Source organism: Agelaius phoeniceus, chromosome 29 (assembly GCF_051311805.1).
Source record: "Agelaius phoeniceus isolate bAgePho1 chromosome 29, bAgePho1.hap1, whole genome shotgun sequence".
Taxonomy (NCBI): Eukaryota; Metazoa; Chordata; class Aves; order Passeriformes; family Icteridae; genus Agelaius; species Agelaius phoeniceus.
The window spans coordinates 524,111-539,987 of NC_135293.1; the positions used below are offsets into that span (position 1 = coordinate 524,111).

The 15,877-nt window shown below is 54.6% G+C and overlaps 1 protein-coding gene across 4 annotated transcripts in view; it reads right to left on the reverse strand.

Annotated features, from left to right (window-relative positions):
- CRTC1 (CREB regulated transcription coactivator 1) overlaps positions 1-14,157 on the reverse strand; it is a 49,073-nt gene extending 34,916 nt beyond the window's left edge. For 2 of the 4 annotated variants that reach the window (XM_077191503.1, XM_077191502.1), the window contains exon 1: positions 13,962-14,157. In XM_077191503.1, coding sequence (XP_077047618.1) covers positions 13,962-14,138 — 177 coding nt within the window. In that variant the 5' untranslated portion in view covers positions 14,139-14,157. The remainder of the gene's footprint in view (positions 1-13,961) is intronic. The other 2 variants (XM_077191500.1, XM_077191501.1) reach the window with 2 other exon arrangements.
- Positions 14,158-15,877: the final 1,720 nt, after the last annotated feature.

Genomic DNA, 15,877 nt, shown 5'->3' on the forward strand with positions numbered 1-15,877 from the left:
TCCTGGGCTCTCCCCAGCCCCGCTGGTTGGACCAGGGCAGTGCAGGGCAGCCCTGGTGGTGCCTGGCTCTGCCTGGGCTCTCTCCCTCAGCCAGGGGCAGCCCCTCGGCTCTCCCCAGCCCCGCTGGTTGGATCAGGGCAGGGCAGTGCAGCCCTGGTGGTGCCTGGCTGTGCCTGGGCTCTCCCCAGCCCCACTGGTCAGACCAGGGCAGCCCTGGTGGTGCCTGGCTGTGCCTGGGCTCCCTCCCTCAGCCAGAGGCAGCTCCTGGGCTCTCCCCAGCCCCGCTGGTCGGATCAGCGCAGCCCTGGTGGTGCCCGGCTGTGCCTGGGCTCTCTCCCCCTCAGCCAGGGGCAGCTCCTGGGCTCTCCCCAGCCCCGCAGGTCGGATCAGCGCAGCCCATGCCCAGCTCTGCCTGGGCTCTCCCCCTCAGCCAGGAGCAGCTTCCACAGTCACCCACTTCCTGCGCTCTCCAGCCCTGCTCCAGAGCAGCAGAGGCTCCAAAGGCGCAGCTGTTGCTGCCAGGAAGGAGGGGAGAGGAAATGAAGGCTGAAGTAGAGAGGAAAGGGATAATCCACAGTGAGAGCAGCTGCTCTGCCGGCCTCGCTGGGGACCGCAGGGATTCCAGCAGCAGCTTGGAACAAAATGTTTTGCAACACTTGGGGGGGTGTTTTGGATTTTCTGGGTGTTTCTGGTGTCATGAAAGTGAAGATTTGAAGGCTGGCTCGGACACAGGAGTGAGGACAAGCCCAGCCCGAGTTTCCCTTGCTGCCTGTGCCAATCCCAGCTGGGCTCCCGGGGACCCTGGTGTCCTGGAGAGATGGATTTTGCAGGGGATGGGACAAAAGCAGAGCCAAAACAGGAAGCCAAGTGTCTACTAGAAACAAGTGAAAATTACCCCGAGAAGCTGCAGCCATGTGGGATGAACTGGACGTGACCCCAGGCCGTGGAAGCGCTACATCATTGTTTACTCCTCCCCAGCACAACTGTCACTGCAGTCACTCCCAAGGACTTGTTCCATTATCCCATGGCCGTGGCAGGACACAAACACGGCTCTCAGGCCAAGCTAACGCAGCCAGGAAGAGCAAAAATGCAGGAAAAAGCCAAGAAAAAGCATTTTTGTTGCTTTTTTGGGTTCTTTTTTTTTTTTTTTGAAGGGAAGGAAGCTGTTGTAATATCTTGGAATTTAGCAGCCACAAAAGAGCAGCAGTTTTGTTTCTGCCACTGAGACACTCCCCAGGCAACTCCTTCCTCAGGCCAGCCTTGATTTTCAGGGATTTCAACTCTCACCCCCAATGCACTAAAACACCAAAGTTTTCTCCAAAACTTCCAGAATTATCAACAGAACAGGAGGTGACACCTCCGAGCACCAGGAGCAAAGGGCTGTGCTGCTGCCTGGAGCTGCTCCAGCTCCCACAGCTCAGCACAGAGCAAAGGGGAAGCAAAATCCTCCTCTGCATCTCCTGCAATGAAACAGGAGCTCCATGGAGAAGCAAAGTGGGGTTCAGTAAAAGGGGTTGGTTTTCACTGGGAGAGGCAGAAAAGCTGTCAGAAAAGCACAGGGAAGGGCACGGCGAGGAGCTGACCTGGGACCCTGTACATGGGATTGTTTTTAAGGTTACCTGAGAGCATCGCTTCAATCCTGCACTTCCAGTGGCTTCCCAGGAAAACCCTGAGGGCCCAAAGGCTGCAGCGCCTGCAGGAGGCCCCTGCAGCTGCTGGAAAACCTCTCCAAATGAGGCAGAGCTGCAAACTCTGCTGTGACAGAGGAGAGGGAGGGGATGCAGTGAATCCTTCTCTGCAGCCTGGGATAACCTGAGGAGGGCATCCCCACCCTCTGCACCTGGGCTGAACCCACTCACTTTGCAGCTGTGGGGCCAGGAAGCAGGGATGGGAGGCAGGGATCACTTCTGCTTTGTTATCATCAACTTTGGGCACTTGGAGACTCGTGGAGAGCAGGAGACAAAGCAACCCCAAAAAACAACCCCAAGAAACAACCCCAAAAAGGAGAGACACAGCCCTACCCCACACAGCTGAGGTGCAACACAGCACTCACTGTAAAACAGCCTAAAATTGATTTTTCACAGTAAGTGAGAAGTCTGATCCTTAGAAGGCATCCCATGATTAGGATCAACCTGAAATAAATTAATTTCTTTAGGGTCAACCAAAAGTAAATTTATTACAGACTACACTGAGTTAGAAGGGACCCATCAGGATCAAGCTAAAATGAATTTATCACAGAAAGGCTGAGTTAGAAGGGATCCCATCAGGATCAAGCTAAAATGAATTTATCACAGAAAGGCTGAGTTAGAAGGGATCCCATCAGGATCCAGTTAAAATGAATTTATCACAGAAAGGCTGAGTTAAAAGGGATCCCATCAGGATCCAGTTAAAATGAATTAATCACAGAAAGGCTGAGTTAGAAGGGATCCCATCAGGATCAAGTTAAAATGAATTTATCACAGAAATGCTGAGTTAGAAAGGATCCATCAGGATCAAGTTAAAATGAATTTATCACAGAAAGGCTGAGTTCAAAGGGACCCATCAGGATCAAGTTAAAATGAATTTATCACAGAAAGGCTGAGTTAGAAGGGATCCATGAGGATCCAGTTAAAATGAATTTATCCCAGAAATGCTGAGTTCAAAGGGACCCATCAGGATCAAGTTAAAATGAATTTATCACAGAAAGGCTGAGTTAGAAGGGATCCATCAGGATCAAGCTAAAATGAATTTATCACAGAAAGGCTGAGTTAGAAGGGATCCATCAGGATCCAGTTAAAATGAATTTATCACAGAAAGGCTGAGTTAGAAGGGATCCATCAGGATCCAGTTAAAATGAATTTATCCCAGAAATGCTGAGTTCAAAGGGACCCTCCTGGCCATGCACAGGACACCCCAGGAATCCCAGCTGAGGATCTCTGCTAGGAGCAGCACAGTGCAGCCCAGTACATCCCATCGTGAGGGCTGAGATGTTATTGATCAGCAGAGCAGGAACCAGCTGGGCCCTGGCCAAGCCCCAGCTCTGCACTTGGGGCACTCCAGGAGAGCCAATTATCACTCAGGAGTTTGTGTTTCCTTCACCTTCCTTTGGAGAGATTATTGAAGGCCTCAGATCACTGCACTGCTCTGTCCTCTCGTGAGTCATCTCTGAACTCCAGGCCCCACGAGGTTCTCCCTCAGCAGCTCCCAGCCTGAGCTGGGAAAGGGGCTGGGAAATGACCCAGGCTGGCAGCTCTGCCCCAGCTCCCCCTGCAATTCCTGTCACAGTGCAAAGATCTCACACCCCAGCACCATTTACAGCCCCCTAAATCCACAGGGCACTCAAATCCTTTTTTTTAAAAAAGGATTTCTTGTTTTACAAGAAAAAGACAATTGTTTTTCACAAGAAAAATATTTTTCCTTGCGAACCCAAAGAAAGAGGAGGGAAGAGAGGAGGTAACAGCATTTAATGCTAATGCTGTGATTATTTTTTATTCTTTATTTCTGTTTGATTTCTTTTCTAATCTCTGAAGAGTAAAACCAGAGCAAAACTGCCTTTTTCTCCCCAAAATGAATGAATGTGAATCATTGGGTGGTCGAGGGCAAAGGCTCCTTAGGAACACACCTTGCAGGATTTAAAGAAATAAACAGAACCATCAGAATAAAGAACTAAACTCAATGCACAGGCTGTGGCTCGGTGTTTAAAAACACTTTGCTATTTCTGGTGAACAAAGGTTTACTGTTTAAAACTTCACAGTCACAACTGAGCAGCAAAAACAGGATACAGCGAACTGGAGCCTTAAAATAGTGACAATTCTTGTGAGCTGTGCTCTATCGGCGGGCAGGGAGCCAAGCAAAGCTCCAGCAGGCACCAGAGCCATCCGAGAGCTCTGCACAACAAAACCCAAACCCCAACCCCGGCCCTGCCCTGCAGGCGGGGACACGCTGGGAGCTCAGCAGAAAGCAGAGCAGCTGCTTCATTGCTGGATATCCAAGGGAAGAACTCTCCTTGGTGGTATTTAGATGGAGCTGGACACTCTGGAAGTTTTGTTGATTTTTGTGAGTGTTATTGGAGAATTGGAGGCAGGGATCACTTTGTTACCATCGAACTTTGGGCACTCGGTGACTCGTGGAGAGCAGGAGACAAAGCAAAGCCAGACAGGAGCCCCAAGAAGCAACCCCAAAGCTCAGAGACCTCACCCCACACAGCTGGGCTGCTACACAGCACTGATTACTACAGACCAACCCAAAAATGAACTTCTCACACAAAAGGCTGAGTTAAAAGGGACCTGCTTTTCTTAAAGCAAATATTCCTCCTGAGCAGGGATCTGATGGAGGAACAATCGTCCAGCCTCACTGAAAACCATCCCCATTCCTCTATTGAAATGCCTCAGAAAAGCTGAAATAAAAGCAGAGATGCCCTCATTAAGTAAGATGAAAATAGCTTTTATGTTCCATTTTTTATTTTTAGCTAAAGAATGAAAATTCAGTTATGTAACCCTACAAGTTTGGTGAATTAGGAGCCAAGCAGGGCATGTGTGCCCTCTTTGGGGCTCAGGGCCACCTCACCCTGCCCTCAGAGTGGCCAAAAGCTACAGAAAATTGTTTGTGGCTTGAAAATGTGGCACCAGCCAAGCCTTCAGGTATCAAAAACACCCCAAACATCATCAGAGTCCAAATACCTCGAATGCAAAAGGCTCATTCAGCACAAGCATCTCCTGGAGCAGAGGCAAATCTAATCCCAAGGAGAAGGTCCAGCAGGCCTCTGAATGCGAGCTGGCTGCTGGAAACTTGTGCAATATTTAAGATATTAAATGTTCAATCAGATACTGCCCATCCCTCTTGCTGCCAGCAGTACAACCTACCCTGAGACCCTGCAAGGAACCAGGAGTGAGGCAGTGAAACAGCCCCTGCCTGCCCTCTCCCATGGAGGCTTTTCATTCCTTTAATCCAGCTTACAGATGTTGAAATCCCACTCGGAGGCTCCAGAGCTGGAAAAATCTCCTGCACAGCTTCCCAGGCTGCTCCTCCAGCAGGTCTGAAGAGGCCCCATCCTGTCACCAGCACTGCTCCTCTGTCTGAGGTGGGAGCTGTCACCACCATCTGCCTGCAAATTCATGTATTTTGGGATATCAGCTCCAACTCCCTCCCCTCTGAGACCTCAGCCGTCCAAGGAAAATAATATTCACATAAATAGTAATAGCTGGGTACCAAAATTAATTGCAAATTCATCTGCCAGAGCTGCAGTGTGCAGTTAACACATCTTAGTGCTCTGGAGTGATAAGTAACAGAGTAAAAGCAGCAGTGAGCAGCTGAGCAGGGACAGCACAGAGGAGATTTCCCCAATCAGCAGGAAAAGTGATAGACCAGGCAAGGGGGGAAAAGACACTCAGAGAAAATCTGCCTGGGAAGCAGAGACTTCCAGCCAGGGCTGGGGAATTCACTCCAGCCTCCTCCACCTCATTCCTCAAGAGCTGGTTTTGGTGGGTGTGTGCTGCTGCTGTTTGAGTGCAAAGGATTGTTCTGGTACCAGGGGAAGAGTTTTCAATTCCTGAGAAATAACGTGCAAAACAAGGCTGGTACCAACACTTGGTTACAACTTTGTAAAGTCCCAAGGAGATGAGGCCAAAGCATAAAACATGAAATGATCCAGAGGGGCTGCTCAGTGCCCCACACACACTGCTGGAGATCCTCACAGATCCTCATGCCTGGAGTCCCCTTCCAAGGCCACAAAACACAAATCACCTCAAACAAATCAGAGCAACATCAGAAATATGAACCCCAGAGATGCTGGTAACAGAGACTGACGTGCAGCTGCCACCTCCAGCTCAGGGATTCCTCAATGCTTTGGCTTGGAAGGGACACCAAGGACCACCCAGAGCCAGCCCTGCCACGGGCAGGGACAATTCCCACCAGCCCCAGCCTGGCCCTGCACACTGCCAGGGATGGCACCAGGGCTTTGGGACCACATCTGTCTCACAAAACGTGAGGACTTGAGACCAAAAGAGAAAAAAAGTGAAGTAGCAGCAAGGTCACAGCTGGCCACTGTCACAAAATGAACCCTGTTCCCAAAAATCCACCAGATTTGGCATTTGCTGTGTTCACTGCCTCACTCCAAGCCCTCAGTAACCCCTCAGCTCCAAAAACACCAGGGCAGAATTGCAGCCAGCACAACCAGCAATGGTTCTAACCCAGAAAACCTTATTTCCTTTACATTTTTTTCCCAAGATACAGCCTTGTATGTGCTGGAAAGGGCCTTGAAGTCTACTTGAACTTCAGATGCTGCATTAGCACAGAAATATCGATGCCAGTGTGGAACAGAGCACTGGGGAGTGATCGATGCTGTCGGGGCCATGGCCCAAACTGCCCTTCCTCAAGAAAATGTTCCTTTGCAACCACAGATGGAGCATGGAGAACACAGATAAATATTTAGCCTTGAATGCATTTTGGTGAAATCCCCATTGATCATTCTTGACAGGATGTCTGGTTTTTGCCAAATTGCTGTTTGATTACCACAACAGTGCTCGATTGCACTCGGTCATTTCACAGAATCCCAGACTGGTTTGGGTTGGAAGGACCCTAAAATGATCAAACTCTACTCTGTGCCATGGGCAGGGACACCTTCCACTATCCCAGGCTGCTCCAAGCCCCCAGCCTGGCCATTTCCAGGGATGGGAAACTCACAGCTCATCTGAGCCAGCCCTGCCAGGGCCTCCTCACCCTCTTACAGAAAACTCACCCAGTGCAGGAAACCTGGCTTCAAACCCCCCAAAAGCCCCAAAGCCATGGGTCTGGTTTGATCCCTGCTGTAGCCACACGTGGCCACGCTGGGCTGAAGACAGGAGGGAAAACTCTCACTGAGATGTGCCCGGTGCTGCTGCCTCAGCAGGGTCAGGGCTTTGATATTCCTGAAGTGCAGGAAGTGCTGCTCTGCAAAAATCAATGGCATTGATAAATTGATTATAAAATGGAGAGCAAAGTGTCAGTGACAGGAGCAAGGGGATTTCAATACAAGTTCTTTCTGAGATAGTTAGAAACGTTAAATTGCAGTGTGCTTGATAAAACATTTGATAAGAAGCAATCTGATGGAGAAACCCAAGAAGAGTAACAACGGTTCCCAAGCCCACGTCCTCACACAACCACAAGCACACTCTGGGGTTTCCAGGCCGTGGGGCTTCCCCTCCTTTTCCTCTGTGCTGGGAGGAGCAGCTCCTTTCTGTCCCACCTCACAGACCCTGAGGACAGCTCAGTCCTCACTGCTACCAAAATCACTTTTAATACCAAATACTCTTGAATGTGACTTGGAGCACAGTTCCTGGGGCTGTGTTTGTGGGTGGTGTTTGCCCCTCCAGCACAGAGCTCGGATTCACTCAGCACCAGCCCCTCCTGTCCTGGCCTTTGGCACCTCTGGCACCTCCACAGTCACAGCTGCAGCTCAAAGACTGCCCCACAAATTTCAATTTCTGACTGCTAAACCCAGAGATTCAGCACCCACACCTCCCCTTTTCAGGGTAACCACAGGCTGAGCTCCCCTCTGCAGCTTGTTTGGAGGGGAAAACCCCAAATCAACCCCGAAGAACTGGAGGAACTGACTGTACCTCACCTTGAGAACAAGCTCCCTTCCTAAATGAGCACCTTCTATAAATGCAAATTACCACCCAGTGCTGCTGCTAAATAAAACCCAAGCGCAGCAGCCGGAGCCGAGTCCCACATGTTCACCCTGAGAATTACAACCAAGCTCCCAAAATGCAGCAGTTGTACAATTCAGCCTCACGTGCTCCCAGAGCCTTCCCAGCTCTGCTACATCATCAGCACCCAGGGATTTGCCCAGTGCACACACAAAGACTTTGGCCAGCAGCAGCTGCGCTGTGTGGGAGTGATGGGACAATCAGTAACAAAGTCATTGTCTCCTTAAAAAAAATAAATAATAAAAAATGAAATCTGACAAAAGCTGAAGCAAGCTTGCCCTGCTCAGTGCAGCTTCCCAGGATGGCAGAGCAGAGCTCTGGCTGTGTTTACCTTGGACAGCTCAGGCAGGCTGAGGGAAGCCAAGGGTTGCACAAGAACAGAGATTCTTTGTGCCCTGGCAGGTCCCCTCTGCTCTCACCCTGCCCATTCACAAACATCCTTTCAAAGAACCGAGGGCACTGCTGCCTCGGGCTGCCCGGGATGCCACAGCCCCAGCTGCTGCCACCTGGGGCACCTCTGGGGGCTCCAAGGTCCCTGCTCTGCCTGGGGTCCTGTCCCCAGGGCGAGGGAATGGCCTGGGGCAGGGATCCCTGCAGGGAAAGGGGGCAGGAATCCCTGCAGGGAATGGCCTGGGGCAGGAATCCCTGCAGGGAATGGCCTGGGGCAGGAATTCCCACAAGGAAAGGGGCAGGAGCTACAGGGAAAGGGGGCAGGAGCTGCAGGGAATGGCCTGGGGCAGGGATCCCTGCAGGGAAAGGGGGCAGGAATCCCTGCAGGGAATGCACAGGGGCAGGAATCCCTGCAAGGAAAGGGGGCAGGAGCTGCAGGGAATGCACAGGGGCAGGAATCCCTGCAGGGAAAGGGGGCAGGAATTCCTGCAAGGAAAGGGGGCAGGAGCTGCAGGGAATGCCCAGGGCAGGAATCCCTGCAGGGAAAGGGGGCAGGAATTCCTGCAAGGAAAGGGGGCAGGAGCTGCAGGGAATGCACAGGGGCAGGGATCCCTGCAGGGAATGGCCTGGGGCAGGAATTCCCACAAGGAAAGGGGCAGGAGCTGCAGGGAATGGCTGGGGCAGGGATCCCTGCAGGGAAAGGGGGCAGGAGCTGCAGGGAATGCACAGGGGCAGGGATCCCTGCAGGGAATGGCCTGGGGCAGGAATCCCTGCAGGGAATGCACAGGGGCAGGAATCCCTGCAGGGAATGGCCTGGGGCAGGAATTCCCACAAGGAAAGGGGCAGGAGCTGCAGGGAATGCCCAGGGGCAGGAGCTGCAGGGAATGGCCTGGGGCAGGAATTCCCACAAGGAAAGGGGCAGGCACTGCAGGGAATGCCCAGGGGGCTGCAGGTGGCACTCCCGGGGACAAGCAGAGCCCTTCATCCCCCCACAGGCTGGGCTGGGAGAGCTCTCCAGCCTCGGTGATCCCGGGGCTGATCAGAGAAGGAATTCACCGGTGGCTGAGCAGGGGTGAAGCCCAAAGCAGCATTTCTTGGTCTGGAAATGTGCAAACTCAGGGTGCAAACCGTGGGAAACTTAAGGAAGGAAAAAAGCACCCCTAGAGCTTGAAGAATTCCCCTTGGTGTTTGAGAGAAACTCACTTTTAAGCTGAGCTGGCAGCTGGCAGCATCAATCTCTGTGCTAGGAGGGCTCAGTCCTGGTTTTGATGCATTTCTTTAATATCTCTCAGACATTCAAAACCACTCTTACGTCACCAGGAATTTCTTTTGTATCACATTATTTAATAAAAACCTGCTGAAGGCATCAGTGCCCACTGCAGCTCTGTATCACCATCATCATCATCATCATCAGTGCTTCTCATTTTTCAAAGCAGATTAGCATTCCTGATTTAACTAAGCTTTTAAATACTGTTTTGCATATTATCTACATCCAACGCTGAGCTGGGGATGTACAAAGAGACATTTTGATCTCTTCTACAGGAACCAGAAAACCACGGAGTGCCTCATTTTTGAGTACACATTTTGTGGCAGGGGGATGTGTGTGGGTTTTACACACACTCCATCACAACCCGTGGGGTTTTACTTCATTTTTATTTCAAATAAAAATCAAATCTACACTATTACAACATATTCCACTTGACAAAAACCTAATTTTTGTATTAAAATTAGCCATGTTTAAAATATAAACACAAACTTTTCACTTCACGTGGTTTTCAGGAACTCAACAAAAGCCATGCAGAACTTTGGACAACACCTAAAAGTACACAAGCAAAGGGTGATGAAAATTTGCACAGTGTCTCCAAACATCACCATTAAGCTGGGTTTAATTCCCTGGGTTTGTTCCAGGGCAGGTGGGGCTGGGGGACAGCACCCACTGGCAGCTTTTTGGGGTTTGGGGAGGGTCTTTTATTTCCAAGATAAGACTGCAAGGCCCATCAGAGGGAGCTCAAACACAGCTCTGGCTGAAAGCCCTCAGAATTAAGTCACTTTAAGTGAATATTAAAATTAAAAAAAAGCAATCCTGGAAACTTTAAAAAATCTCCAACAAGAACAACCCTTAAAATGCAGGTCACAAACTGTCTTTAAAAATCTTACATTTTTTAGCATTTCAATAGTCACATCTTGAAGGGCTCAGCAGTACCTGCACGTTAATTTTTTGGTTAATTACAATTTGAAAGGGCAGCAACAACCTTGGGTGAGTAAATAGCTGCATCAAAGCATCCCTGGGCTGAGAAACTGAGAGAAGCTCTGGTAAACAAGCCCAGAAATCAGTGCAGTCCTGAAATTCCAAAAAAATTAAAAAAAAAAAGGGAAGGAGGAGAGCCACAAACAAAAAACAGGAGTCAATGTCAGAGAGAAAAAAACTCCCAACTCCCCCTCTGCTGTGCTCACCCACTTTGTTCCTGTGGGACTGGCAGAAAGCTCTGAGTTCTGAGCACCAGGGTCCCACTCACAGACAATTCAACAGCTCCAGGTCCCACTCACAGACAATTCAACAGCTCCAGGTCCCACTCACAGACAATTCAACAGCTCCAGGTCCCACTCACAGACAATTCAACAGCTCTGGAGCTGCCATGGCCCAGCCACCCCCGCTGTGCCGGGGCTGCACTCACTGCCAGGGCTGGGGCTGCACTCACTGCCAGGGCTGGAGCTGCACTCACTGCCAGGGCTGCACTGCACTCACTGCCAGGGCCGGGGCTGCAGGCACTGCCAGGGCTGCACTGCACTCACTGCCAGGGCTGCACTGCACTCACTGCCAGGGCTGGGGCTGCACTCACTGCCAGGGCTGCACTGCACTCACTGCCAGGGCTGCACTGCACTCACTGCCAGGGCTGCACTGCACTCACTGCCAGGGCTGAAGCTGCAGGCACTGCCAGGGCTGGGGCTGCACTCACTGCCAGGGCTGCACTGCACTCACTGCCAGGGCTGCACTGCACTCACTGCCAGGGCCGGGGCTGCACTCACTGCCAGGGCTGCACTGCACTCACTGCCAGGGCTGCACTGCACTCACTGCCAGGGCTGGGGCTGCACTCACTGCCAGGGCTGCACTGCACTCACTGCCAGGGCTGCACTGCACTCACTGCCAGGGCTGCACTGCACTCACTGCCAGGGCTGCACTGCACTCACTGCCAGGGCTGGAGCTGCACTCACTGCCAGGGCTGCACTGCACTCACTGCCAGGGCTGCACTGCACTCACTGCCAGGGCCGGGGCTGCACTCACTGCCAGGGCTGCACTGCACTCACTGCCAGGGCTGCACTGCACTCACTGCCAGGGCCGGGGCTGCAGGCACTGCCAGGGCTGCACTGCACTCACTGCCAGGGCTGGGGCTGCACTCACTGCCAGGGCTGGGGCTGCAGGCACTGCCAGGGCTGGGGCTGCAGGCACTGCCAGAGCCGGGGCTGCACTCACTGCCAGGGCTGCACTGCACTCACTGCCAGGGCTGGGGCTGCACTCACTGCCAGGGCTGCACTGCACTCACTGCCAGGGCTGCACTGCACTCACTGCCAGGGCTGCACTGCACTCACTGCCAGGGCTGCACTGCACTCACTGCCAGGGCCGGGGCTGCAGGCACTGCCAGGGCCGGGGCTGCAGGCACTGCCAGGGCCGGGGCTGCAGGCACTGCCAGGGCTGCACAGTGCCAGCTGCACACAGCGCTCACTCACTCACTCACTGCTGCTGCTGCTGCTGCTGCTCACCTCGGGACCCCCGCTGCTAAAGAACTTCTGCCTTCCCCTCATCACCCCTGGGGTTTGTTCCTTTGGACGGGGTGGATCCGAACTTGGAAATCCCGCACGCATCCAAGACCGTAAACAGGGGGAGGATGAGCGCGGCAGAAAGGAAGTGCAGAATTTCTGCCCCTGCTCTGAGCAGTAACCAACAATAAAGCAGACAAGATGGTAAACATTGCAAAAAGACAATTACTAATAATGAAAAGGCAACAGAAATGTTGGGCTGCTTCCACCAACTGAGTAAGGCGTTTTCAAACTGACAGAACGTGCTGCCTGCCAAATGAAAATGAGAGCAAACAGCAAAGTTGTGCTTAACCCCTTTTTGCTTTTATGCTGCATTTTAAACCCCGATGAAATCATGGAATTTGAAAGAAAAAGTCTACAAAGGAGACATTTTACTCAGCTCTCCGGTCAGTGTTTCCATCACTTCAGTACCCAGAATGCTCAGAAAAGTTATTCCTCTTGGGTTCTTTCCTCAAAACCCGGTTCTTGAAAGTGTGGGGGGTTTCCAAGAGCAAAACCTGGGCTAGGAGCGCTCGGATTTGGGAGAAAATTAAAGGGGATTCAGGAGCAATGAATCTGAATTGTGACTCCTCCTGCAGAAGGTGAGAGCTGCACGTGTGAGTTAATTGAAGGACAACCTGTAATTGCAGATTGCAAGAGGTCCCTCAGGAGCACCCAGCTCTGGAGTGGCAGCAAGGACTGAGAACTGAAGGCAAAACCCCGGGATCCTGAGCCACACAAGATGATTCCAGTGACTACAAACACCTCCAAATTATCCTCACTCTGGTGCCAGCTAACTCCAGCAGGAACATCCGACATCCAGGTGAGCGTGAGCTCCAGCCCCACACCTTCCCAGGCAGGTGCCTTCCCTTTCCATCCAACCAGCAGCACCACCAATTCAAAACAAATATTTACCCTCTCCTGACAGAGGAATAAAAGGGAACCTTTTCCTGCAAATCCAACCGTGTGCTCTGTTGTTCTTGCAAAGCTTCCGCCGCAAATGGGCTCGTAAATTTTCTTGAAACAGTTAAAAACAAAACACTGACACAAGCAGGTGAGACAAGAACAGAACAGCCCCGACATCCCTGAATCTGGACCAGAAAAGGCATCTCGTGCCCGGAAAGCGCATTGGTTATGCCGGGAATTTCTGCTGATGGGCTTTGCAGAGACATCACCAGCCAAGGGAGGCTTCGGAAGTGCAGCAATTTGCACCTACGACAACCGGAGCGTAACGGGAACAACACCGGCCACGGCGAGCCCGGCAGCTCCCGCTGCACAGCCGGATCAGCGGGGGATGCTCCGGGGGGCTCTGAGCGACCCCAGCCCGCGGCTGCCCCGGCTCAGGAGCCAGGAGCCCACCGCACACCCCAGCCAAGGACCCGCGACACCTGCTCGGAGCTGCGAGCAAAGCGCAGCCCCCGGCCTGCGCCGGGAGCCGGGGATCCCTCCCGGCGGGGCCGGAGGAACCGGGATCCCCCTCGGAGCCGGAGGAACCGGGATCCCCCTCGGAGCCGGAGGAACCGGGATCCTCCTCAGGGCCGGAGGAACCGGGATCCCCCTCGGAGCCGGGCCCGTCCCGGGCTGATGCAATTGGCATCTCCCCTCAGACACCGGCAGAGCATCCGGGATCCCCCTCCCTCCGCCCTGGGGCCTGTCCCGGTGTGAGGAACCGGGACCCCCTCAGCCCCCTGGCAGGGGACACGGGGGTGCCCCCGCCGCAGCCCGGCCCGGCGCAGCCCCCTCCCCGCCGGGCCCGCTCCGGCCGTGCCGTGATGCCGCTGCCCCGACCCTCCGGCGGGCGGCACCGGGGGCCTCCCCCCGCGGCAGGTGCCGGTCTCCGGAGGATGCTGCGGGCCCGGTGGGCCCCGGTGGGCGGCGCGGGCCGGGCCCGGTGCCGCTAAACCGGGGGTGGGGGGGAACGGGGGCCGTGAGGGGGGAGCTGAGGGGGCCTCCCCCCCCCCGCGGGCGCCGCCCGCCCCCGCCAGGGGGCGCTGCCCGCCCCGCCCGCCGCGCGCCGCCGCTGCCCCCGGCCCGAGGGGCTCCGCGGGGGGGGCGCCGCCCCTCACAGCCCCCCCGCCCGCCTCAGCCGGGGGCGGCGGCAGCGAGGCTCACCCGGTGCGCGCGGGTCAGGCTCAGGTCCTTCATGACCTCCTCGAAGGCCGCCGTCTCCTCCGCCTGCTTCTGGTTGTGCAGCGCGATCTTCTCGCTGAATTTCCGCGGGTTGTTCGAGGCCGCCATCTTCCCCCGTCCGCATCCCCCTCCCCGCGGCCGAGGGGGGGCGACGCGCATGCGCCGGCGCAGGGAGGGGGGGCGGCCGCAGGGCGCCTGCGCGGCGGCGGCGGCGGGGCGGGAGGGGGCGGTGAGGGGGCGGAGGTTGCGCATGCGCGGGGCCGGGCGCGCGCGGGAGGGACGGCGCGGGCGGGGGCGCGCGCGCGTGCGCGGGGCCGGGGCTTCCCCCGGGGCGGGGGCGCGCGCGGGGCCCGCACCGGACCCGGTTCTGGTCCTGTCCCGGTCCCCATCGCCGGGGATGGGTCCTGTCCCCATCCCGGTCCCGGTTCTGGTCCTGTCCCTGTCCCCCGTCCTGTCCCCATCCTGCCGCTGTCCTTGTTCCTGTCACTATCCCGGTCCTATCCCCATCCCTGCCACGGTCCCTGTCCCCATCCCAGTCCCTGCCCCTGTTCTTGTGTCTGTCCTAATCCCTATCCCGGACCTTGTTCCTGTCCCTGTCCCTATATCCGTCCCTGTCCCCATCCCTGTCCTGGTCCCAGTCCCTGTGTGTCCCAGTTCCCACCCCTGCCCCTCTCCTCGTCCCTGTTCCCTTCTCTGTTCTGTCCCTCTGTCCCTGTTCTATCCCTGTCCTGGTCCCTCCGTGGTGGCCGCTCGGTCTCCTGCTGGAAAATCGACTGTAGTGATGCTCCCACTTCACTGAAATGAGGGAAACCCAGGAGGTGCCCGACTTGGTTCAGCAGGATTTCGTGCAAAAATCACCTGTAACTGCAAAAAACCACCCTGAGTTCTCCTCCACGCTTTGATTTATTCCTTTTTAATACCTTCAGGGTGAAAATGGGGCTCTGCCTCCCAGGTGAGGGAGAGAGCAGAGCTGGGATTCGCACCGGGCTGTGAACCAGAGCCAGGAATAATTAACAATTCTCCCAGATAATGAGCGGGGTTTGGGACACGGGGTCCTGCCTTATCGGTGACCCGGGAGCTTCAAAGCACATGAGGAGCGAGTGGGCTTTGATGGCATCCCCGGGGCTCTTCCCGTGGAGCTGTCACCTCCCTGCTGTCACCTCCTGCTGCTGTCACCTCCTGCTGCTGTCTCTGTCCCTGCTGTGTCCCACGGGTCCCTTTGTCACGCCAGGGCTCGGTGCCAGCCTCGGGCAGGGGGATCAGGAGCAGGAGGACCCCGGCCAGACGAAAAGCTGAGCCTGAGGACTAATTAACATTGAAGAGAGAGAATGGATTAACCGGTGGAAGGTGGGGCGTTAACTGATAAAGAATCCGGTGATTTGTAGCCAGGGAGCTGCGATTTCTTTGTTTGCTAAAATCACTCTCGCAGTGTGGAGGTTTGAAACTCCTCGGGTTTGATTTGTGGGAAACTTCTGCAGGAAAAGCTGCGCAGAACAAACTCCTTCCTAAACCGGTCCCCGAGTTTGGAGCGTCCCCAGCCTGTCCCCGCTGCGCTCCCCACCCCGGAGCGGTCACTTTAACACTTGTTTGCTCACTTATTTAGCACTTTTTCGGTCACTTTAACGCTTATTTCCCAGCATTTCCCACCAGGTCCCACAGTTCTCCCGCTGATGGATGGCTCAGCGCTCGCTCCGGGCTCGGCATTAGCCACAAAGTCACGTCCTGCCCTAAATCCCCGCTGCCAACTTGCACTTAACATTTCCAGCAGAGCCGCGATACCATCTCGGGAAGCTCGTCCAGACCTGGCAGGACCAGCCCTTCCTCCTCCCTCCTGGCAGATGCTGCTGCGAGCCCTTCCTCGCCTTTCCCACCAGGAATAAACACCATTTTCCCTAAAA